This window comes from Poecilia reticulata, chromosome 3 (assembly GCF_904066995.2).
Source record: "Poecilia reticulata chromosome 3, P_reticulata-male-v2, whole genome shotgun sequence".
NCBI classification, from domain to species: domain Eukaryota; kingdom Metazoa; phylum Chordata; class Actinopteri; order Cyprinodontiformes; family Poeciliidae; genus Poecilia; species Poecilia reticulata.
In genome coordinates, this window is record NC_088832.1 from 1,039,245 (window position 1) to 1,063,031 (window position 23,787).

The following is a 23,787-nucleotide window of genomic DNA, read 5'->3' on the forward strand; positions in this document are numbered from 1 at the left end:
AGTTGATCCTTTCAAGTGTTCTGGAAACTTAATGCATTTCTCTCTTGGTTTTGAAATTCTTCTTCTGAAAGGTTTGAGTTTTGAAGATCACAGAAAAATGATAGATGGATTTCATCATATTTTTTAAAAAACAAATTGCACAATGGATGGAGAGCTGAATGAGATCTCTACTCAGTTTACCTTTGTAAATTATTATGAAGGTTTTCAATGTGAAAATTTTGGGAATTCTCACTTTCGAAATTAGATCAATCTTGCTCCTGCAGTGACAATGACAAATAATAACAATCTATCTAGAACAACCCTGAGTACAGCTGTTGCATTAAATGAGCTTACTGCTGTCTGAGACTGGTCTGCTAGTTTGGAACAATGAACACGTCGTTGGTAGGTTTTCAGTTGTGCCTATAGTTTGCATGTTGGATGATGGATCCCACACTGTTCTATGAGATGTCAAGGACTTGGAGAATTGTATTATGACGTAACCCTGGTCCAAAAGAAATCATTGCTGATATAAATTTGTTATAAAAGTATTACTGATTGCACTTTAAAAATTAGGTAACTTTATGTTACAGTAATGATTTCTTGGTTAATGTTAAGTTGTCATAACAAAGACATTTTGAATAATGTCAACTTTGTATTAAAAGTGTCATGATTTACCGAATGACACTTTATGACAACAGTCAAATATTCATGAAGACTTACTGATGTTCATGGCAGGTGTTATGTCATGTTTATGAAAGTGTCATGACAGTCTTATTCACACCCCTTCAAATAAAGTGTTACCGAAAGTTTGTCTAGCTTAATTCTTAATTATAAATGATTGTGAAGATTTTAAAAACAAGTATCCTGTGCTCTTCCGGAAATTCTCACGGTCAAACTGGCTTCTCTGTAGCTTAGTAGCAGCTGCAGTGTCCTAAACTGCTTGTGTGGAATGAAGCCCTGCGGGGTGTAGCCAGCGCTAAATGGAACGCAGCCGCAGTCAGTCTGGTTCCTGTTATTCAGCGCTTGCAGTACTAACTGTGTAGCAAAACAACTTTAACAAAGTTGCTCCTCATAACTGCGGTATCCTTCTTAGTCGCAGAAATAGTTCGCATTAAGACAGAGTGAACAAAATGCCCGCGGTCTCTAAAGGGGATGGAATGCGTGGTTTGGCTGTGTTCATTTCAGACATCAGGAACTGTAAGTTTGTTTTGAACCTTTGCGGAATTAAGCTAATGTAAAGTAGCCAGTGTAACGGAGGTGGACACTGCCAGCTCGGTATCTTCTTTTAGAGGTCATTTGAACAAGTGTTTGTACAAGCAGACTACACGTTGAGATAGAATGCTGTGTATTATATGTTACTCAGCAGTGTTAGCTGTTAGCTCCAAGTAGCTAACATTACGTTTAGGGCGTGGACCAAACCGCTGCCTGGAGATGATTCTTAACAAGCAAATAAAACTGGGCAGTTTAGAGATGGAGATTATACACACTGACTGGGATCGGGGTCAGAGGTTTTACCAGTAGTGTCTATCACAAACATAGTTGATTTATTTTATTTTATTTTTTATTTTTGATAGATGTTATCATTCAAAAATTGTAGTTAGAAGTTGCACCACATCTCGTCAGATAATAAATAAAAAATTCAAAATTATTTCTGGTGGCAGATTTAATCAACAAGACCTTCATATCATGAGCTGTTTCCCAAAACCTAAACAGGTAATTAAGCCAAGCTGCTCCTGAATTTGGTTTCACAACAGCAAAGACGCATTAGTTACCATGGTGATTTTCTACCAGGCCTGTCAATTAGAAAAAATTTGAACTGGCCTAACAATAAAGTGTTTATAGCAAAATAAAGCTTTATTTTTATTATTATGAATGATTTGTTAAACATATTTAAATGTTACAGAGTTGAGTCACTGCTTTACTAAAAATCCACCAATGCTGTTAAATTCTTGAGTTTACAGACAGGCGTAAATAAAATCCATCTGAAAAGAACTAAAAAATGTTTCACTTATCTTTCAGTATTTAGTTTTTACAAACCTCAAAATATAAAAGTGCCCCAAATCAGATAATTTCTTTTTTTTATCAAGTATATCCATTGAAAAATAAATAACACAATATTTGATAAAATAAATAAATAAATAAATAAATAAATAAATAAATAAATAGATTTGCTGCGCAGGCTGTTCAGAGTTAGGAAAATATGACATGGCAGTATTATCCTTAATAAGTTGAAAACTATATTAAAAAGCCTTCCTGCCATGATCTGTTGTTAATTATTTAAAATAGGTGTTGTCACTCTTTGCATGAGAGTGAGAGAGACACATTGGTGTCACACACTTCTGCAGGTCAACAAGATTTCACTGTTGTTTCCAAGCAATGACAAAATGATTTCAGACTTGATGTTTTAAGTTGTCCTTAGCAGGTTAGATTAGCCAGTTTTAGTAAGACTGCCCTTAAGATTTCCTAGGGTTAGAGTTAGGGACAGAACTGGACCAACTCATCAAAAGCATAAAACTGAGAAATTTAGAGAGACCTAACAGTCCTGTTTTTGGAGAGTGGGAGGAAACAGGAGTACCCAGAGAGCACACACATCAAGACTTTATGCAGAAAGACCCCAGTCTGGGGTTCAAAACTAGAAGGTTCTTTCTGTAATGCATCAGTGTAAACAGTTGCCTTACATTCATTATTTTTATTGTCATAACTTTTATTATTAAACAGTTAAAGAATTAAATTAAGGTTGGTTTTTAATAGTCTTTATAAGCAATTTGTTTTTTACAACCCTATATGAGCATATATCTACCTCAGACATATGGTTAATCTATAATCAGAGATTTTACTCAGATTAGATTCTGAGCAGACAAGAAGTCTGTGTCATTTTTTAAAAACATTAAAAAATGTATATGGTTGATTGAATCTCTTTGTTTGCAGGTAAAAGTAAGGAGGCAGAGGTGAAGAGGATAAACAAAGAGCTAGCCAACATCCGTTCCAAATTTAAAGGTAAGTGAGCAGTTGGGACAGTCTAACCCTGAAGAACAGGAAGTCATGCAACAGACTGCTCCAAGCTGAAGGGATTCAGTCTGCTGTTGTGATGAGCTTTATCTATGCCACAATGTGAAAGTCTCACACAACAAGATTGTGTTAGCTTAGGTTTAGGCTGAAGCTTTGATATCCTGAGCCACCAGGGTTTATCGCTGTTTTTGAAACATAATGATGTTCTCATACATCAATTAATAATTCCAAAAATGAAATATTTAGCTTTTCAAAGGCACTTTACGTCAATTTATGTTTTCTGTGTTGCTGTGGTAGGAGACAAGGCTTTGGACGGCTACAGTAAAAAGAAATATGTGTGCAAACTGCTCTTCATCTTCCTTCTGGGCCACGATATTGACTTTGGACACATGGAGGCTGTCAACCTGCTTAGCTCCAACAAATACACCGAAAAGCAAATTGTAAGTATTTCTTTCTTTTAATTGTTTGTTTTCACCTCACAGCTCAGTCTGACTGGAGCAAACATTATGACATGTCAAAGACGAAGCACATCCTCCGGCGGCGTTATTGGACCAGGACCCAGTCCATGATGCCGATGTAAAAAAAAATAAAAAATTTGATTCTGCAGCGCATCCTCACATGTATTGAACACTTGATTTGTAATGGTTAGAAAAGAATTGTCATAGTGAGATCATCCACTAATGTTAAAGAACATCATAGAACATCTTCAGAAGTCCAGCAGTGCACAAATCCTTTAAGATGAACCTAAGATGTTGTCTTCCTACATCAGTAAAATGCTTGTTGCTGTTTCAGCTTTGATAGAACAAGTGAGCAGCATCAACCCACCTTCTGCTGCGGTGGGTCCAGCTGGTTTAGGAACCATAATCAGGACAGATGAAGATGAAGAGGATTTTCAGAATGTTTTGTCATCTGGTGCCACTTCCTGCTTTTTCAGGGTTACTTGTTCATCTCCGTGCTGGTGAACTCCAACAGTGAACTCATCCGTCTGATCAACAACGCCATCAAGAACGACCTGGCCAGCCGCAACCCGACCTTCATGAACCTGGCCTTGCACTGCATCGCTAACGTGGGGAGCAGAGAGATGGCTGAGGCTTTTGCTTCGGACATTCCCAGAATCTTGGTTGCAGGGTTTGTACAAAATGATTCATTCATACACAAAAACTGATATTAATATTATTGTCTTTCACACTTGCTTTTTCTGGTTTGATGCTAGAAAGAGCTTTCTAGCCGATTCATGTTGCAACACTCTAAAAGACAAATCTCACAGCAGACAACTCTGGGAGAACGTTTAGGAGACATTTGAGACTTCTAGTTTGTCAGTTAACTGTTCAGTCTGTGTGTCGCTCCAGTGGGATGATAACCTGGTGAAGGCCGGTTCTCCTGCTCTCCACAGGCCTGTAGAAATTGTATTTGCAGGTTGCCTCAAGTCATGTGTTAGAAAAGGTAAATATTTGGAAGAAGACGCTCTAATCAGACAAAAACCAAAATTAAACATTTTGACATAAATGCAAAATGCCATGTGTTATAGAACAGTAGAGGTGTGTATCACACAGAGAGATGGGCTGGACACCCAGTAAACCCGACACACAGGACAACACAGCGACAAAAAGTTGGAAATTGTTGAACTTTTGTGTTGCGTTGTTAGCCTGAGTTCACGTTTACATGTACAAGATTGAAATTTTACATCCATGAATTTGACCAGTCGCTTGGCTGGAGGGGCAAGAGGCTTTCACCTCATCACACGAGTCTGGGCTGCTGCTAACGATTATTTTAGTAGTGAATTATTCTGACGATTTAGAGAACTTGAGCCAGGTGAAGCTTGTACTGTTTGGATAAAACATAATATTTACAAGCCAAGAGGGGTTTTATCTGAGTGTCTGTACATGCCAGTCAACAATTAATCAGTTACTAAGTTAGTTGATGATCATTTCAACCAGTTCATCAGGATTAATCTGATTGTTTTAGTCCTACACAAGTTCCATAGGAAATGAATGGAGAGTGAGGGACACTGCATGTGTTGTTGACCATGTGTTGAGCTCTTGACCCTTAATCCCACCTAAATGTGTTTTATTAAAGGGCCTATTGTTAAATTAAGTTTACAAATCAGCACCTAGATCCACTTCTTCTCCCTGGTTTTCTTCCTGGAAGGTTGCCGGTTGCCACGCTGGTGTTAGTAGCTGCTGGAGGAGATCATGTTTCAGGCTAACTAAGCTTTTCCAGTGTTGTCTAAGTGTTAGTATGAAAGCATGTTGAAGAGATGATTTTTGTTTCCAGGGACACCATGGACAGTGTGAAGCAGAGCGCTGCGCTGTGTCTGCTGCGGCTCAACAGGACTTCTCCTGACCTGGTGCCTATGGGGGAGTGGACAGCTCGGGTCGTCCACCTGCTCAATGATCAGCACCTGGTAAGACCTGTGCTAGTTTACTGCTTCAGAATCAGAACATCACTGCAGGGCGACTGTGGCTGTATGGGTAGTCTTCTTGCGATCGGAAGGTTGTAGGTTCGATTCCAGCTTCCTCCTACCACATGTCGATGTGCCCTTGGGCAAGGCACTTAGCCCCAAGTTGCTTACCGATCTGCGTATCGGTGTATAAATGTGTGAGCGTTTGTGAGTGCAAAAGGGTGAATGTGACTCTAGTGTGAAGAAGCGTTTTGAGTGGTCAAAAGGACTGGAAAAGCGCTATATAAGTTCAGTCCATTTACCATTTACAGCTGTGTTTAGGGCCTGTGCTATTTAAAAGTCTGGTTAGGTTTGAAAGTGAAACACACACATTGTTGCAGACACAAGGTTTTATGAAGATGTGCATCTGTCTGCACGACATGCTGGAACAAAACTTCTCCTTACGTCAGCTACTTACTCTCTGATGACTAAAGTCGATTAACATTCAGCCAGACGTAAGCAGACTGTGGTTGTCACATCCTGGTTGCTTGCTTACCTGGTTACCTTGGTTACGAGACGGTCAGAGGTCTTGGACCAGCAGCTGCATAGTCGAGGGTCTGCATGAGTGTTTTAGTTTGTCAATGCAGCTGAAGAACTGGGACATTACTTCCTATAGCTCCTTCACAATAAGAGCATTACTTCACGTTGTGCTCTGAACTTAAATTGAAATTATATGTTTAAAGATACACACAAACCTAACTATGCGCTTTGCACCTGAAAACGTTTTATTTACCAATTAAACTTTAAGGAACTTTTGACTGTTTTGTCGCAAATATCTGACCACATCTTAGATTTAGTGTTGTAAATTGATGCCTTTAATCATGGAAAATTATTTGTTTGTTCTTAAAAAGTTATGCCTTTTAGCATCAGACAATAATCACTTTTTTCTCATAAACATTGTCACCTTCCCAATATAATGGCCTAAGTGCCAAAGAAATTTTGGTAAAAAAAAAGAAAGAAGAAAAATCACCATCTCTTTCTTTCCCAAATATGTATCAGCCATAAAAATTACTTTTGGATGAAGCATATAGTAAGAATGTGACAATATATAAAATTCATCTGGAAAGTCTTTTTTTGACATAAAAGTACTTCTTTTTGTATTTTTGTTTATTTTCTACAGTGGCCCTGCCTCCATCATTCACTGATGTATTCATATTGACTGTGAAATCAGAATGTGTTATTAAAAGACAAATACTTTTTAAGGTGTCCAGTTTTTTTCCGTTGTAAGAAAAAGTAAAAATGTCAAGAAACAGTCTCCATCTATATCACAAAGTAGTGTCTTTGTGTGTGTGTGTGTTCCTGTTCTCAGGGAGTAGTCACAGCAGCCACCAGCCTCATCACCACTCTGGCCCAGAAGAGTCCAGACGACTTTAAGACGTCCGTGTCCCTGGCTGTGGCCAGACTCAGTAGGGTGGGTCTGGCTCTGATGCCCCTCATGGCGCTCTGCTCTGTCTCAGGCAGAGTCTTCACCGTCTCAATCTTCCTGTCTCACAGATTGTGACCTCTGCATCCATCGACCTGCAGGACTATACATACTACTTTGTTGCTGCGCCGTGGTTGTCTGTCAAACTGCTGCGCCTGCTGCAGTGCTACCCTCCACCTGGTATGCTACCATAAAGCATGAATTACTGGGACAAAGCTTACTTTTTGTTAAAAATAAAATAACCAGTAATCTGGTTATTTTTGTTAAAAATGCGACTGTTGCAGAGGACGCATCGCTGCGAAGTCGTCTGACCGAGTGTCTGGAGACCATCCTTAATAAAGCCCAGGAGCCGCCCAAGTCCAAGAAGGTGCAGCACTCTAATGCAAAAAACGCTGTTCTGTTTGAAGCCATCGCCCTCATCATCCACCATGACAGGTTGGTCACTTTCTGCTTCTTAACCTGCTCAGTTACCTAGGAAGAACTGAGATGTTTAACAATGCTGTCTCTACATGTTGAGGACTGAAATGCTGCAAGTCAATGACGTCACAATATAGTGTTGCTGGTCTAACTATAGATGAATGAGAGTATTACACCTGGACAAATGGAACCCTATGCCACTCCATTATGCTCTATCCTAAGCCCTACAATGCATCAGACTCAGCCAGCGCTCTTATTGCACTTTGCTACAATAAGAGAAAAGTGTATATTAGTATGTTGGGTAACACTTTATTTGAAGGGGGGTGAATAAGACTGACATGACACTGTCATAAACACATGTTATGAACATGAATAAGCCTTCATGAATCATTACTGATATAAATTTGTTATAAAAGTATTACTGATTGCGCTCTAAAAATTAGGTAACTTTATGTTATTAAAGGTAAAGTTTAAACAGTAATGATTTCTTGGTTAATGTCAAGTTGTCATAACAAAGACATTTTCAATAATGTCAACTTTGTATTAAAAGTGTCATGATTTACCAAATGACGCTTTATGACAACAGTCATAAATATTCATGAAGGCTTATTCATGTTCATGACAGGTGTTATGTCATGTTTATGACAGTGTCATGTCAGTCTTAAGCCGTTTTCGCACTGCAAGGTATGGAACGGAACGGTTCCAGCCCTGTTGTGTTTGCATATACACTGAGGGCGCCATCGAAGCGGTACCGGACATCATTAATTTTGAAACTAAACAATGGTCTCAATGTAGAGATGTGGTGGAAAACTTTTTCATTCCTCGTTGACCGATCTAAATCATTTTGTACTCGTTGATCAGCGAGTAAGCTTAGGAAAAAATTTACCTCATCATTAGACCAGGTGATTGCACTATATTGAGACGAATCCATTGCTAATTAAACTACTAATAAAAATATTGAAAAGAGCACTCTTTACAAAATGCAGTTTAGTGAGAGCCAGCTGTCAACGGAAAATCAACGTCTGACTCCATAACAACCAGCGGCCAATCAGCTGCTGATTCTAAGCAGAACCGCTTGGCCGGCCCAATTGGAACCACAGCTCTTGTGGTTCCAAGGGGTCGGGTGGAACCGGTCGCAAGTTCTAATGCAAACACGGTCGAAACCGTTCTGTTCCGTACCGTTCCTTGCAGTGCGAAAACGCCTTTATTCACCCCCTTCAAGTAAAGTGTTAGCGTATGTTGTATATTAGTGTCGGATTGTGAACTCAGTGCATGGGGATCTGAGTACTTCCTGTTGTCGTTGTGTGTTTTCCCTCAGTGAACCCAACTTGTTGGTGCGAGCCTGCAACCAGCTGGGCCAGTTCCTGCAGCACAGAGAAACTAACCTCCGTTACCTGGCCTTGGAGAGCATGTGCACGCTAGCCAGCTCCGAGTTCTCCCATGAAGCCGTGAAGACACACATCGAAACTGTCATCAGTGCCCTAAAGGTGAGTTTCTGGACCTCTGGTAGGAAATGTGATGACCCCATCAGTGTGGACATCTTCATGCCTGTTAGGGATGGAAAGCAGGAATGTTTCACGCTGCATTCATGCAGTAATTCATGCAAGAAAAAGAACGACCGAGTATTGAGTCCATAGAAATTTATATAATTCTCAGAAGCTCTAATTTTCTAAATTCTGAATATAATTTTCAGAATTTATCTAATATTCTAATTTTCTATACCACTCTATTTTAGCTTTATATTATCTGTAAGTCATAATCATCAGAATTACAAGAAAGAAAGGTTGTCTGTGCAGTGAATGTCATTATTGATGGTTGGTGAGGCCAGGGAAGATGCAGGCAGACCCAGGATGAAGATGAATGGTGGTTTTAATGATAAATCCAAATGAAATCCAACAATGGCAGCACAGGGAACACAAGGAACTGGCAGACGACATATGACGAACACACAACAATCTCACAACAGACAAAGACAACAGGTGGGACTAAATACACTGGGAGGGTAATCAAAGAAACGAGACACAGCTGGGACTAATAAACACAGAAACCCAATAAATAAATACACAGAAACACAGATCACCACAGTGAATCTACATGATGTAGAAGATTTACTTTCGGAAATACTGAACATTTTCACATTATTAAAATTTCTTTATATACCTGTATTTACTCCTTGTTTACTGTACAGTGAGACAGAAACAATATGAATCCATCAAACTAACAGAATAAGTAAATCATTTAACAAACCAAATGAACTCTACTTAGAAGCTCTGCAATAATCAGGGTGAAACATGAGACTAAGATTCCGATTACTGAATAAATGGAGATCATGGACTACTGGGCATTATCAATAATTAATATGGACAGTAATAAGAAGTGGTTGAAATGATAAGTGCCATTATATCAATGTGGATGTGTTGAGCGGTGAGGCAGTTTAATGGTCTTTAAACATGTCTGCAATTGACATGAACTCTAATGTATTTACTCAAGTCTAGAGAGTTATGAACAATGAAGGGGTAGAGCATGTGACCCACATATGGAGGCCTCAGGTTCCAGTCCTGACCTGATGACCATTGCCATACATCTTCCTTTTCTCTCACAACCTGCTTTCCTGTCTGACCACTCTCAAATAAAGACTAGAGCTGCTAAAACCTTAGAAAAACAACAAAAACACATTTATAGACAGATGAGTCCTTCTCAAAATCAGCAAGAACAACCTTAAAAACATTTAGTGACATCACCTTTAGTTCATGTAGTACTTCAACTGGTTCCAAGAAGATGGATGTAAGTTCAGTTCTGACTTTAGGCACCAAAAGTAAAAAAAAAAAAAGTTCTCACAATGAAGAGAGTATTCTCTGGTGGACTTTCTCAATCCTAAATATTTATACTGGGAGACTTTTTGAATTTTCAGACCTTCAGCTGCGGTAATGACTGGAGGAACTGTCGATTTGTCTACAAAGACAAGAGATGGCGGTGTTTAAAATCAACTTTTTTGAGCTTTACAATATGCTATATTGTTGTTCCCTCATCAAAAATATACATGGAGTGTTGACTTTATTCTTTCGTTCATGTTTGAGAAATCTTTTGATCTCCATGGCAACTGTGAAGTACTGTGAAGTACACCTAGGTGAACCAGTGCCCCCTTCAAGGAAACTGCAGCTCCTCCTCCAAGCTGCAGTTTCAAACTTTCTGAGCTTCTGCCTCACAGAGCGACTTTCCACCATGACTCCCCCACTCAGCTCCTTCAGACTAGCCAGCCGCAATTAGCAAACACCTGGTGTAACTGGATTTGCTGAGCTCATTACAGGAACTACTTCTCAGTGCAACACTGTTGTTAAAATGTTGTTAAAGGGTTAATAGAGGAGCCATGTTGTTACGACATCCTGCGGAGTTTCAGAAAGAGGAGGAGTTTCGTAAAGAGACAGAGGTTCAATTTCAAGGCTTTAAATTATGAAGTCAATTTTTTAAGGCGTATTTGACAACTGAAGGTAACATGGTTCCTTAATTGTGCTACAAAACAGCACTATGTGCCTGGGAAACACACAATACTGCTCCTTTTAATTTACTGGCCTATCATGTTTCTTTCCCATAGTCATATGGTAGTCATACTGTCCGGTTGAAGTCTCTACTTGGTGTGTCTGTGCAGACTGAGAGAGATGTGAGCGTGCGCCAGCGGGCCGTCGACCTTCTCTATGCCATGTGTGATCGCAGCAACTCCAAGCAGATTGTGGCGGAGATGCTGAGCTACTTGGAGACGGCAGACTACTCAATCAGAGAGGAGATTGTAGGCCGTCAACACACACATGCTCAGGTTTGAGTTTCGGGGAAAGATGTTCTCCTCAGCCACCGCGTTGTCGCCCACAGGTGTTGAAGGTGGCCATCCTGGCCGAGAAGTATGCAGTGGACTACACATGGTACGTGGACACCATCCTCAACCTGATCCGCATTGCCGGCGACTACGTGAGCGAGGAGGTGTGGTACCGCGTCATCCAGATTGTCATCAACCGGGACGACGTCCAAGGCTACGCTGCCAAGACAGTGTTTGAGGTGGGAACTGTGATTCATGTCGTCACTAATAATATTCACTTCTCATGTGTTTTTCTATGCGTCCTCCAGATATGAAGGGGGTAAAAAAATCTAAATATAAACATTATTTAAAAATTTTATTATCTATTGAGTAAAATCCTGTTTTACTTAATAGTATGTGTCTAATAGTATAATCTGAATTATTGATTCAATATTTAAACTAAAAGTTTGAGGAAAGATATTAATTTAGAATAATTTGGAACAAGACTGTAACATAACTAAATGTGGAAAAAGTGAAGAACTTTGAATACTTTCTGGATTCAGTCTGAAGTCAAAAGAAAATGTCAGTAAAATGTGGATTAATATTAATACCAGTTGCAGTATTAATCAATACCATCATTGCTAGAATAGTCATATGTATTATAATAAGTACAGTTGAAACCAGAAGTTTACAAACTGAAGTAAGTTTTGATCTGAAGTTAAATCAGACCAAGATTTTTCATGTTTTAATAAAAGAAAGATTATGCCATTATGTTATTTGATACTGTCTTAATACTTAATACCATAGGGGTGTAAAATATTTTTGTCATTATGTTGATGACATCCGTTTTCACTATGATATTAAAGAAGTTTTTTATTTTTTTATTTTTGACAAAAAAGCAAAATTTTGCTGACCACAAGTGATTTGTAAATCAATAAAATAGTCAAACATCTGAGGGCTGATTGGCCTGATTAATTAAAATAAAAATCAGATTTTTTTATTATTTTGCCTGTTCATCACCGATCATATAGCTATGTCAGCGACATCTGGCTGATTTGTGCATTTCTTTCTAAAATGAATTGAATCCGCCATTTTAAAGGTAGATTGGTACCAAACACTTAAGAAGTGAACAAACTGCATAAAGGTAAAAATTGCTGTCCAACAGAACCGAGTGCTTGTTGAATTCAGGTTTTATTAGATCTGATTAGACCAACGCTGTGACTTTAGTTGGATATACAGTTTGTGTGTGTTGTTTCTTACCTGACAGAAGCTGTTGTTCTTCTCCATGTGAATGTGTGCAGGCCCTCCAGGCTCCAGCCTGTCATGAGAACCTGGTGAAAGTGGGTGGCTACATTCTGGGAGAGTTTGGAAACCTGATTGCTGGTGACCCTCGCTCCAGGTGCTGAAAACTGACCCCGCTTCTGACCAAATGTTTGTAATCTTTGAAGGTTCAGCTCCTCATGACCTGTTCCTCTGCAGCCCTCTGGTCCAGTTCAACCTGCTTCACTCCAAGTTCCACCTGTGCTCAGTGCCGACCCGAGCCCTGCTGCTCTCCGCGTACATCAAGTTCATCAACTTGTTCCCGGAGGTGAAAGGCACAATCCAAGATGTCCTCCGCTCAGACAGCCAGCTTCGCAACGCCGATGTGGAGCTCCAGCAGAGGGCGGTGGAGTACCTGAGACTCAGCTGCATCGCCAGCACCGACATACTGGTCAGCACATCATTCAGCTAACCTGACTTTGAATGGGCCTGAAGCTTTAAGCAGAGCCTGAGTCCAAGGCAGGCACTTAGGATTGTACAGTGAGGGTGGATGTTTCTCTTCTTTATTAGGGCTTCTGCAGTATAGAGTGAATTTACTTCAGTTTCTCTGCAAAGTGAACACAACCCTCTTAAAATATCACGGATGTCTGAAAAAATTAGACAAATCATTTTATAACTTTTCCCACTTGTGACATTTGTCTGGTACAATTAGGCTCACGTGTTGAATTCAGTTATAAAAAAGAGGGGAAAATACAGATTTTTTAAAATATAGCAGAAATAAACTAGTTCAATTCATGTGAACACTCTTATACTGAGACTTTATTGATGCATTTTTTTAATTCAGTTTCAAGCTTCAGTCTTTGGTAGAAGTTTGTCTGCATGCCACAACCTGAGCAGATCATGAGGACATCTGTTGCTCACATTCCTCTTCAGGAAAATGAAGTCAAGTCAGCTTTAAGTGTGTAGAGCATCTCAGCAACAAGGCAGTTCAAAGTGCTTTACATCATAAAAACATTATATAGTCATCAGTTCTGAAACAAGCAACAAACTTTACATGTTGTCAAATGCCATCATCAAAATCATCAAGCAAATACACAGAAGATCAATGTTCCATTTACTACTAATCAAAAGTTATTTGAAAAAGGTGGGTTTTAATTCTTGATTTAAAGGAACTCAGTGTTTTAGTTTTGGTGAAAAGCTTTAAGTTTCCGGGCTGCACAGTGGCGCAGTTGGTAGAGCTGTTGCCTTGCAGCACGTAGGGTCTGGGTTCGATTCCCGGCCCCGGTCTCTCTGCATGGAGTTTGCATGTTCTCCCTGTGCATGCGTGGGTTTTCTCCGGGTACTCCGGTTTCCTCCCACATTACAAAAACATGACTGTCAGGTTAATTGGCCTTTCCAAATTGCCCCTAGGTGTGAGTGTGTGTGTGCATGGTTGTGTGTCCTGTGTGTCTCTGTGTTGCCCTGCGACAGACTGGCGACCTGTCCAGGGTGTACCCCGCCTCTATCCCGGAACGTTAGCTGGAGATGGGCACCAGCAACCCTCCCGACCCCACTGAGGGACAAGGGTGAAAGAAAATGGATGGATGGCTTTAAGTTTCCAAAGAAACATGAAGTTACCAAAGTTTCCTCAGGTTGCATGCAGAGCATTTGTTGTCCACTTCCTGTGGGTTTAGCGAGGTTTTCTCTCTGCCCCCAGGCCACCGTGTTAGAAGAAATGCCTCCGTTCCCAGAGAGAGAGTCGTCCATCCTGGCCAAGCTGAAGAAGAAGAAGGGCTCCAGCAAACTGCCCGACATGGACGATTCCCGAAAAAATGTCAATGGCAACACCGAGCACGCCGAGGACGCCGAAGTGGCCAGCAAGGTAGCATCATAGCTAAATCAGAAGAATGTAGAATCCATGGGGTTTGTGACCTGTCCTCCTCCTGGGTTTCCACCATTCTCCTCTGTTTTTTTAGTTTCTACCTTTGCATTGTTCTGCTCCTCTCCTCTTCTTTTCTGCACCTCAGACTCCTCAGTTTCTGTTGGAAGAGCTCATTTCCACAGACAGACCCCACCCCTCCTCTAGCGCCACCATGCTCCCCACCAGAACCATGGTACATGACAGGTTTATGTTTTCAATGCAGTTTGCATTTTGTTCCAGTGCTGCCATCTGCACGGAGGAGCAGGTGTTCCTGTTGCCTGGCAACAAGAAGATCCTGGGTTTGAATTCCAGCCTGGGCTCTTTATGCGTGAAGTTGCATGTTCTCTCTGTGCATGTGTGGGTTCTTCAAAATAGAAAAATCAGAGAACTGGAAATACAGTAAGGTTACATGTACAAAGAAAAAACTTTGTGGTGGAACAAAACCATAGAGAATACTTTATTAATTTAGGGAGAAATGTCTTAGTGTGTGAAATTGTACATAGTATAAGTATGACCTAAACATAAAATAAATATATAAAATGAAATAATAACAAGCATGCACATCTAAATCTAACTAACACTGTACGTTACCATTGACTGGCCATTCCCATGAGGAAGTATGGCGGTGTCAGCATTATGCTGTAGGGATGGTTACCTGCAGCAGGGAGCGGTTCCTCAGCTGAATGAAAGGTGAAGGTTCAACTCCCAACAGGAAAGAGGGCCTGACACAGCCAGAGAGAAGACAGAGGGAATGGTTCCTTAATTGCAGTCTCTGGCCATGAGAGACTCAGCAGCTAAAGTCTGTCCTCTGCCTTCATCTCCCAGAATGTTGTGTGGTTCTGGATTGGAGTTCAGTGAAATTATTGAAAATTCCATCAGATGTATTATCTATTGATGTTAATGATGTGTTTGTAGCGATATGCATTGGTATTGATCTGTTGTCCAGTACTTCCTGAAGTTTTTTTTTTTTTCTAAAGGTCTGACTAACGAGCCTCAGTGGAACACCTGTTGTAATTTTCTGAATGTGGCTGCATGCAGCTAAAACATCTTGGAAAAAAAGAACAACTTTTAAAAATTCCCCAGAAACTGGTTTGAAAATGGATTTTAAAAAGTCCCTAGAAACAGTTTGAAATATTTTTACAAAAGCCTCTCTAACGTCTGCTGAAGGACACTGAGGGACATTTGCTCTGTAAATGTGAGCTCCTAAATACAGCTGTGTTAAACTGATTCAATCATGTTCAAATCATAAATAATCTGCAGCCTCTGAACTGATGGGAGCACAAACATTAAAAAGAAAAGCTGAATCTACAGGATGTTTATCAGAGTGTGTGAACAGTGATTGGATGGTGTTTGTCCTGCAGGTTCCCAGCCACACCTTCACTGACAACCTGAATGTGAACTCAGCCCCATCCTCAGGAGCCAGCCTGCTGGTGGACGTCTTCTCTGACTTCAGCAGTGCTGCACCCACAGAGAGCTCAGATGAACACTTTCCCAGGTGACATTACCCACAGCTCATCTAATGAAAACACAATGTGAGCCGTCAGTGTTCTTGTTTTAATTAATGATCAAAGCAGAAGAAGAGTTATTTTACTGTAGGCCTGGGCTAAACGTGACAATAAGAACTATTATGTTTTTTTTTTTTAAGTAACTCAATGACAGTGAATGCATGGCACGACAATCAGAGCCCCACTAATATAATGACTTCTTTTGACAAACACTCTGACTTGTAATACACCTCTTCAGTCACATAAAGAAGTGACTTGTATCATTAAGCTGCACACAGTAAGCGTATTTAAAGGGGCAGTATTATCTAAACTGGACTTTATTAGCTTCACATCATGTTGTAATGTCATTCCCTCATCATAAACATACCAGAGTCAAGGTTTCCCCCAGAAAACTTGCTAAGCTTGGTGGTTGGGTGCTAGGCAGTCATTCATCCAGCAGGCCGTCGTGTTTTTGAGTTAAACATTTTTTAAGTTGACAGGAAATTTGAAAATATCACTTGATATTTATGTGTTATTGAAAGACTGGAAGATTAATACCTGGTCACTAAATATAAAGTCTTAAAAAATGCAAACATTTTAAAAAGACTTAAATAAATAAGCAATGCTAAGCCTGGTGGGGGTGCTAGTCAAACCTGGTGGTCTGTCAGGCTTATAATACACTGGGGGAAACCCTGCAGAGTGTTGTTATGATTCTTTCAGGCATGTTTGAGAAATCCTTTAATGTCCATGGCAACCATTCAGCTGTGCAAAACGCGTGGGTGGACCTAGTCCTGCCTTCAAGGCACAGTTTCTCCTCTGAGCTGCAGTTTCCAAGCTTCAGACTCACAGAGCAGTCTCCCACATGACGCCTTCACTCAGCTCCTTCAGACTAGCCAGCAGCAATTAGCAAACACCAGGTGGAACTGCACATCAGCTGAGCTCATTATAGGAGCTACTTCTCAGTTCAATGCTGGTAAAAATGTTGTCAGTGGGTTAATGGAGGAGCCATGTTGTGATGACTTCCTGAAACGGAGATTCAGAAAGAGCAGAAGTTTTTAAAGAGACAGAGGCCCAATTTGAAGGAGTTAATTTAAGAAGCCAAATTTTTTTTAAGTCATATTTGATATGTACAGCATAACGACTAAAGGTTATGCTGTAAGTAACTATGTTTTCATAGTTACCTGATTGTAACTATGAAAACACAATGTTTTTTCATTGTTACAATAAGAATAAATCTCATATTTTCTGATTTATTCATATTTATATGAAAATCAAAATTCTTCTGACAAGATATTTACCATAATAAATGATAAACAGTACAATAAATGCCCAGCTCTTCCGTACGGACCATTAGATTTATCTTTGACAGAAGACAACTTATGAATAACTGAGCACTGTTACAAATATTAACAATTTGCTAATTGTTAATATTTCAGGTTTGTATGCAAAAACAACGGTGTTATCTATGAGAACCAGCTTCTGCAGATTGGACTGAAGTCTGAGTACCGGCAGAACCTGGGTGAGCTTCTGCACTGTTCACTTCTCTGTGTTAGACTCTCAATTATGATTACAAGTTTATGTGAGAGATTGAAATGTGTTTGGAGGAGAGTGAACGAAATAAAATTCCTTCCTGCAGGTCGCATGTATGTGTTCTATGGCAACAAGACCTCCACACAGTTCCAGAGCTTCTCCACATCAGTGAGCAGTAATGACGTCCTCTGCTCTCATATCCTCTGCTCTGCTCCACTTCTGCCCGCCGAGTGATCTCCTGAGATGGTTTCTGTGCTGGATGCTTGTCTGAAACAAGACCTGCTGTTTGTCTTGTTGTTTTTAACAACTATGACTCTCTACTTCAGTTAAATCCGTTTCCACGCTGCAGTGATTATCACATGGGAGGAACGTAGCGGTTTGCTTTGTTAAATCCAGCTGAGTGGATGTTTTTCTTTGGTTTTAGTGTATATTTGAGCTGTTCCTGCTGTTTCTGTGAGTATCTGTGCAATCCTTGACCAGCAGCTTTACAGCTGAATGTCCAGGAAAAGCCAGTAGACCCGCTTATTGAGGCTGGAGCTCAGGTCCAGCAGATCCTCAACATTGAGTGTGTATCTGATTTCTCAGATACTCCTGTCCTCAACATTCAGTTCAGGTTGGTAAGACGGTATAGATCTGTTGTTTTATGTCTTGACTCTGTTATTGAGCTATTTATACGCAAACTTCATCCTGTATGTGCAGATATGGTGGAACATTGCAGAACATCGCAGTCAAACTCCCTGTAATGCTGAATAAGTTCTTCCAGCCCACAGAGATGATGTCCCAAGACTTCTTCCAGCGCTGGAAGCAGCTTGGAGCGTAAGCCTGACTTTACTTTCATTAAAGTAGTTTCAACTAGTTGGTTTTTAAAATCAGAAGTATCAGTTGACAACAGATTAATGTGAAAAGTTGAATGTCGGAAAAGGTTCATATAACAGCTCTTGTACTTGATGGTTCTTTCTATCTGTCTGCCTTTATTTTGAAGTTGATTATTTTTTTGTTTTTGGTGTCATCAGTCCTCAACAAGAGGTGCAGAAAATCTTCAAAGCCAAAAACCAGATGGACACAGATGTTACCAAAGCCAAGGTAAACAGTGAAGCCTTGGGTCAGTGTGAACATTTAGGACCATCTGTGACTGACCTCAGTTACTCAATAAACATGCAATCTGACTTTAGCTTTATGATTCTGTTGTTGCTTTGGTGTTTTTATGAATCTAGTCAACTTACTTCTCTGTGTTCTGTTGCGTTCACTCCTCCAGCTCTTAGGTTTCGGTGTAGCTCTGTTGGACGGTGTGGATCCTAATCCGGCGAACTTCGTTGGAGCTGGAATCATCCACACTAAGACCACTCAGGTGGGCTGCCTGCTCAGGCTGGAGCCCAACGCACAAGCACAGGTAAACACACACATACACTGAAATAAAGGCTGTGCTTTGCAACATGTGTTTTATTGTTTTCCAGAAGGTGACAGAATTGAATTGGAAAGAAAAAGACTCATGGTTTACAAATTGACAAAATTCCATGTTTTATAATTGTGCACTACCTTGTTGGTCAGTCACAAACAATCCCTTTAAATTACTTTGATGTTTGGGGTTGTAACATGACAAAATGTGAATAGGGATGACAACACTGCAAGATGGCTCTAAACTCAGTGTTGTCAGCCCAGTGTGGGACCTGCATCAATCAGGGCCTCCTGTTCTGACCAGCTTCCACACATGACAGTGTAACAGACTGTGTGTGGATATTTGTACCACCTGTTTGAAAAGTTACTGCTTTGCAAATAAACTTTTCCTATTTGTAGCCACAGCTCACATTTATTGTTCTGGACCCAGCGTGATGCATTAGTGTTTGATTTAAGTACAAAATATAATGATGACAAAAATCAGTAGATTTACTTGCGGTTACCTTCATGCAGATGAATATGTCATAGTGTTCAGCTGCTGCCATTTCTCCATCTTTTCAATTTTTCCAGACTCTGTTTGGGTTTTGGAATAAACTTTATATTTATTCCTAAATAAATATAATAAGTGTGAGGAGGTAGCTGCACCCTGCTACCTCCTCACCCTTAATGCTCTTTGTAAAGCTGGGATCAAGACCCGGTTGGATTGACTGACAGTTGTCATCATGTCCATTGAATTGGATCTGATTGTCTCATAAAGTGCCTTGTAATGACATTTGTAGCAAATAGATGCTACAGAAATCAACAGATTTGAACTGAATGAACATTCCCGTTGGGGCCATCATACAGATGCTAACTGGTACAGATGCTAACTGGTTGATTCATTTCTGTTTCTTCCAGATGTACCGCCTCACCTTGCGGACCAGCAAGGAGTCCGTATCTCAGCGGCTGTGCGAGCTGCTGTCAGAACAGTTTTAGCCTCCACACAGCGCCTGCATTTTTACACTTTCTTACTCTCACTTCAAATCAAAAAAAGATGTATTGTACAGTGTACATTTTTTGTTTTACTTACATGCTTTATATCCTAGTGAGAGGGAAAGGTCTTTTTTGCACATAACTCTAGTAATGCCTCACTGCTTTAAAGCTGCGTCTTGTCTGTCCTCACACTGTGATGAGGCTCATGGTTTGGCCTGGCAGCCTGAGCCGCCGGTACTGAGAGTCCGGGTCGTTGGTCTGGGAGTGTTTCACACAATCATTCTGTACTTGTTGGCTTAAAAAATAGATTACACAAGTCGCTCACAGAGAACGCCAACACTTCAGCTGTTTGTTACATGTCGTCTCAGGAGGAACAATCCCTCTTTGGTATTTATAAAAAAAACATGTTTTTGTATGTGTGGGTTTTGTTTCTAGTAAGGGAGTTTTCTAACACCCACAGCTGTTTTCTAGAATCATCTTACAGGGACTGTGATTGAAATAACATGTTTATGTCTAAATAGAGAACTCCCAGGTCACATTTGAGAAATACTTCACAGACGATACGATGGTCTATTTCTAAAGGGATAATTCAGAGTTTTTTGAAGATGGGTTCTATTGAGAAGTTTTGAGCAGTCAATGTTTTACCTGCCTTAGATAATTGTCAGCGTTTGTGTTTTGCCAATATACTGACGTGTTTTTTTTAACAACGTAGACAAGTAACACTGCAGCTAGATTTTTTTTTAACGTCTGTGGCTTGAGCTTTTCACCTCTAGACACTTTATGTAGCAACACATGCACCAGTGATACGGAGTTTAAGTTGTTGCTAACTCAAAGTAGCTTCAGGTTGTTGGTCTGTTCTGACGAGTTTTATCAGAGTTTTCTCCTGACTGCCTTTAAACGTTTTTAAAAAACGCTTTTAAAAAAACCTCAACTCTATTTTTATTCTATAAATGTTTGCTCACACCAAGAACAGGAACTCTGCTGGTCATGAAAAGTCGATTAGAGAGGTGGACCATCAACAGCACACTGTAACAGTTATGTCACTGCCGTATATTAGACTTTTCTAGCTGTGTTTTAAATCAACCAACCACATTGTTGGATGCCTTTATGCCTTTTCTGATGTTGAAATAACAGTTTCCAGTGAAATCACTGGAGTTGGTTGTTGGTGAGAACAGCATTTAAAGCACTGGCACATTCTTTTTATTTTGTCCTAAAGCATTTCTTTTTAATGTCCAACTAGAAATATTTCTCCATTAGTCACTGTTTGCTTGTCTGTTTTTATATTTGCTTAAAAAATGCCTATTTTTACACCTTTTTTAATAAAAAAAAAAAACTCTTTAATTGCAGCTCTACAGGAAAATTTCGCCCTAATAATTTTATGCCATATCTCATTCTTAGCTCCACTTTTTTCACCACTCAGCTAAACTAGAATTGCTGCTGCCTTTTGCTCCTGGCTGGATTAGAAAGTGACGTTAACCTTGGAGAAGAAACAGTCAGACTACCTGACTTCTCTTGAAATCAGCCTCCAGACGTTGTCTGGTTGTTCTGATCCATGAAATCAAAGCCTGAAGCCAGACCGGATGAGCTCACTGTCATGTTATGACATGTGTTGAAAACAGCTGGACATTAGAGAACCAGGGAGACCAGTGACCTCTGACCTCTAAGTAATGTGACTGCAGCACTGCAGCTTTTCCACCTGTAGCCTTAAACTTTTTCACATACTCTCTGATTCTGTTGTTTCCAACGTGAACATTGTTTGTTTATGCTGTGAATTGGAGTTTTAATGCCATACTATTCAATTGGTGATTTATTAAGCAAATGACGTCTGATCAGTTTTGCCGTTTACTTGCATCATTTCAGCTCCACATACATTGTGAATTTAATCAGCATTGTCGTTATTTTAATGTTGGTGACGCTGAAGTAAAAGTGCTGCCGTTACCCATAACCCCCTGCTGCACCCTGCTACCTCCTCACAGTAGTTGCTCCTTTGTAATTTTGCTTGTTTCCCACTCGGGATTCTCATTTTGTACAAACCGCGCATCATATTTATATGACTTTAATAAATAACACCTACCTGGTGTAGGTCAGGATTATGGGGGTTTGATCACAAACTCACAATTATAAGAAATAGAATGTCACAAATTACAGTTTTATAATTATTTCTCATCATGAGTCATTAAAAATATTTTAACTCTAAAGACAAATTGTTAAAGTAGATAACTGAGGTACGCATTGTTAGATTAGGGTTGAACAGATCCTCCTCCTTCCAACGATAAACAGTTCAGTTCATAAAGTTCTGAATATTTTAAATGAGAAAAACTAAATATGTCACTAAAGTGTGATAGGTGATGACTGATGAATTAGATCCAGACATATTGTAGCAGGTGTCCAGCTGTCTTGAGTTACAAATTCATAAGTTGTGTGTTTCAGGTATTGGTTTCAGTGATTCACTCCACTGGTTTGGAGATTAGCTGAAGCTTTGAACTCTGGGTAGGTTTCATGTGTAGAGTTGCCTTGTAGTCAGTAAACTGAGTGAAGATACTTTCTACAGTGGTGTTTGTTTAGTTGTGTTAAAGGTTTAAAGAAGCACTGTGATCCAGTTTGACACTGATCCCGTTTTCCCGTCTCTTCTTCGTTCTACAGAACATCAAGGGGAACATTAGGTCCATTTAATACTGCAGATCAGGCCAGATAACATCCTCCCCCCACACACACAGTGCCAGTCTGTTACTGCAGGGCCTTTTAGCTTATTCTTGTCACTTTTCTACATTTTGTCATTCCCACACAGACTTTATTTAAAGGGGCAGTATTATGTAAATTGACGTTTTTAAGCTTCACATCATGTAATGTTATTCCCTCACCATAAACACACTTGAAGTGTTGTCTTGATTCTTTCATGCATGTTTGAGAAATCCTTTAATCTCCATGGCAACCATTCAGCTGTTCAAAACGTGAGTGGACCTAGTCCCGCCTTAGAGGCACAGCTCCTCCTCAGAGCTGCAATTTACAAGCTTCTGCTTCACAGAGCAGCCCTCTGCCACTACTGCTCTACTCAGCTCCTTCAGACTAGCCAGCAGCAATTAGTAAACACCTGGTTCAACTGTGCATCTGCTGAGAAGCTGATATAAAGAGCTTAGCCTGAGCTCATTATATCAGCTTCTTCTTAGTTACCAACTGAGGCAAAAATGTTGTTAAAGGGTTAATAGAGCAGCCATGTTGTGATGACTTCCTGAAGGCAGAGTTTTTAAAGAGACAGAGGCCCAATTTCAAAGCAATACATTATGAAGCCAATTTTCCTTCAAGTCATATTTGATATGCATAGTACTTTTTAGCTTCTTGATTGCTCTACATGTGCCCAAAAAACACAATACTGCCCCTTTAATGTTAGGATTTCATGCAACAATATGTCCCATTAAAAATCTGAAGTGTGATGTGCATTTGTATTCAACCCCTTTGAGTCAATACTTGTGTTTTGCTGCAATTCCAAACCTCTACCAGTTTTGCACATCTACAGAATGTTTGTTTTCCAGTATTAATACAAATGTATTAATACAAATACTACAAATGTGAACTTGTGTCATGGTTTCCAGTACATTAGCTTTTTCATTAATATCATCTGACTGAACCTCTTGTTTTTTGGCCATGTGTGTCTCTTTCAGAGCTCTGAGGTGAGAATTCCTCTGATGTTGATCAAATGTCAGAGAAATGAGTTTCAGGAAGAGAACGCCTGATGACTGGGTTAAAATCAATCAAATCAAATCAGTGTGGTTGAATAAAACCTACCAGTATGTCTGACAACTGAATCATTTTCAATTTAAAGTAAAAAACAAGAACTAATCATTTCCATATTGATGTCAGCAGGAGTCCAGCTAAGTCCAGAGGCAACTTTTTTTTTATTTTACGTTCAGGTTGGCAAACATTTGCATATGTTCACCTGAAACCTAATGTACAACGCCAAACTATGTGATAATTAAATTTCATGAGTGCTGCTTTATTGTGAGCTTCATTTTGTGCCTTATCAATAGAATTCTGTTGCCATGTTTTGTGCCTGACAAAAAAGGGCTGTTTCTAGAAAAAAAAGTCAGGATTTGCAGTTATGTTTAAATGTCATTGCGTTGTGTTTTACCAAATAAAGTTTTGAAAACAAATTCCACGCATATCTCGTATTCTACTGCCCTCTACTAGATGAAG

General features: G+C 39.9%; 1 protein-coding gene across 2 annotated transcripts; it reads left to right on the forward strand.

Moving 5' to 3' along the window:
* The first annotated feature begins 932 nt into the window (after positions 1-932).
* On the forward strand, positions 933-23,744 carry LOC103462258 (AP-2 complex subunit alpha-2). Of its 2 annotated transcripts, XM_081604906.1 has the most exons (23): positions 933-1,176; positions 2,908-2,976; positions 3,286-3,428; positions 3,923-4,116; positions 5,263-5,392; positions 6,738-6,839; positions 6,923-7,031; positions 7,136-7,286; positions 8,587-8,755; positions 10,915-11,052; positions 11,133-11,315; positions 12,357-12,454; positions 12,535-12,766; positions 14,012-14,176; positions 14,322-14,408; positions 15,577-15,710; positions 17,136-17,218; positions 17,336-17,424; positions 17,718-17,842; positions 17,929-18,045; positions 18,243-18,312; positions 18,485-18,619; positions 19,522-23,744. In XM_081604906.1, exons 1-23 carry the CDS (start codon positions 1,110-1,112, stop codon positions 19,597-19,599), a joined length of 2,868 nt encoding a protein of 955 aa, XP_081461032.1. In that variant the 5' UTR covers positions 933-1,109; the 3' UTR covers positions 19,600-23,744. The 2 variants fall into 2 exon arrangements, with proteins under 2 accessions (XP_081461032.1, XP_081461033.1); XM_081604907.1 differs by lacking the exon at positions 14,322-14,408 and having other exon boundaries at positions 934-1,176.
* Positions 23,745-23,787: the final 43 nt, after the last annotated feature.

Bases quoted from the DNA above. Each gene is read 5' to 3' on its own strand.
- LOC103462258 (XM_081604906.1), top strand. From the start codon at position 1,110: ATGCCCGCGGTCTCTAAAGGGGATGGAATGCGTGGTTTGGCTGTGTTC. The intron at 12,767-14,011 runs GTCAGCACATCA...CTCTGCCCCCAG, and splicing joins TCGCCAGCACCGACATACTG to GCCACCGTGTTAGAAGAAAT. The intron at 14,177-14,321 runs GTAGCATCATAG...TCTGCACCTCAG, and splicing joins ACGCCGAAGTGGCCAGCAAG to ACTCCTCAGTTTCTGTTGGA.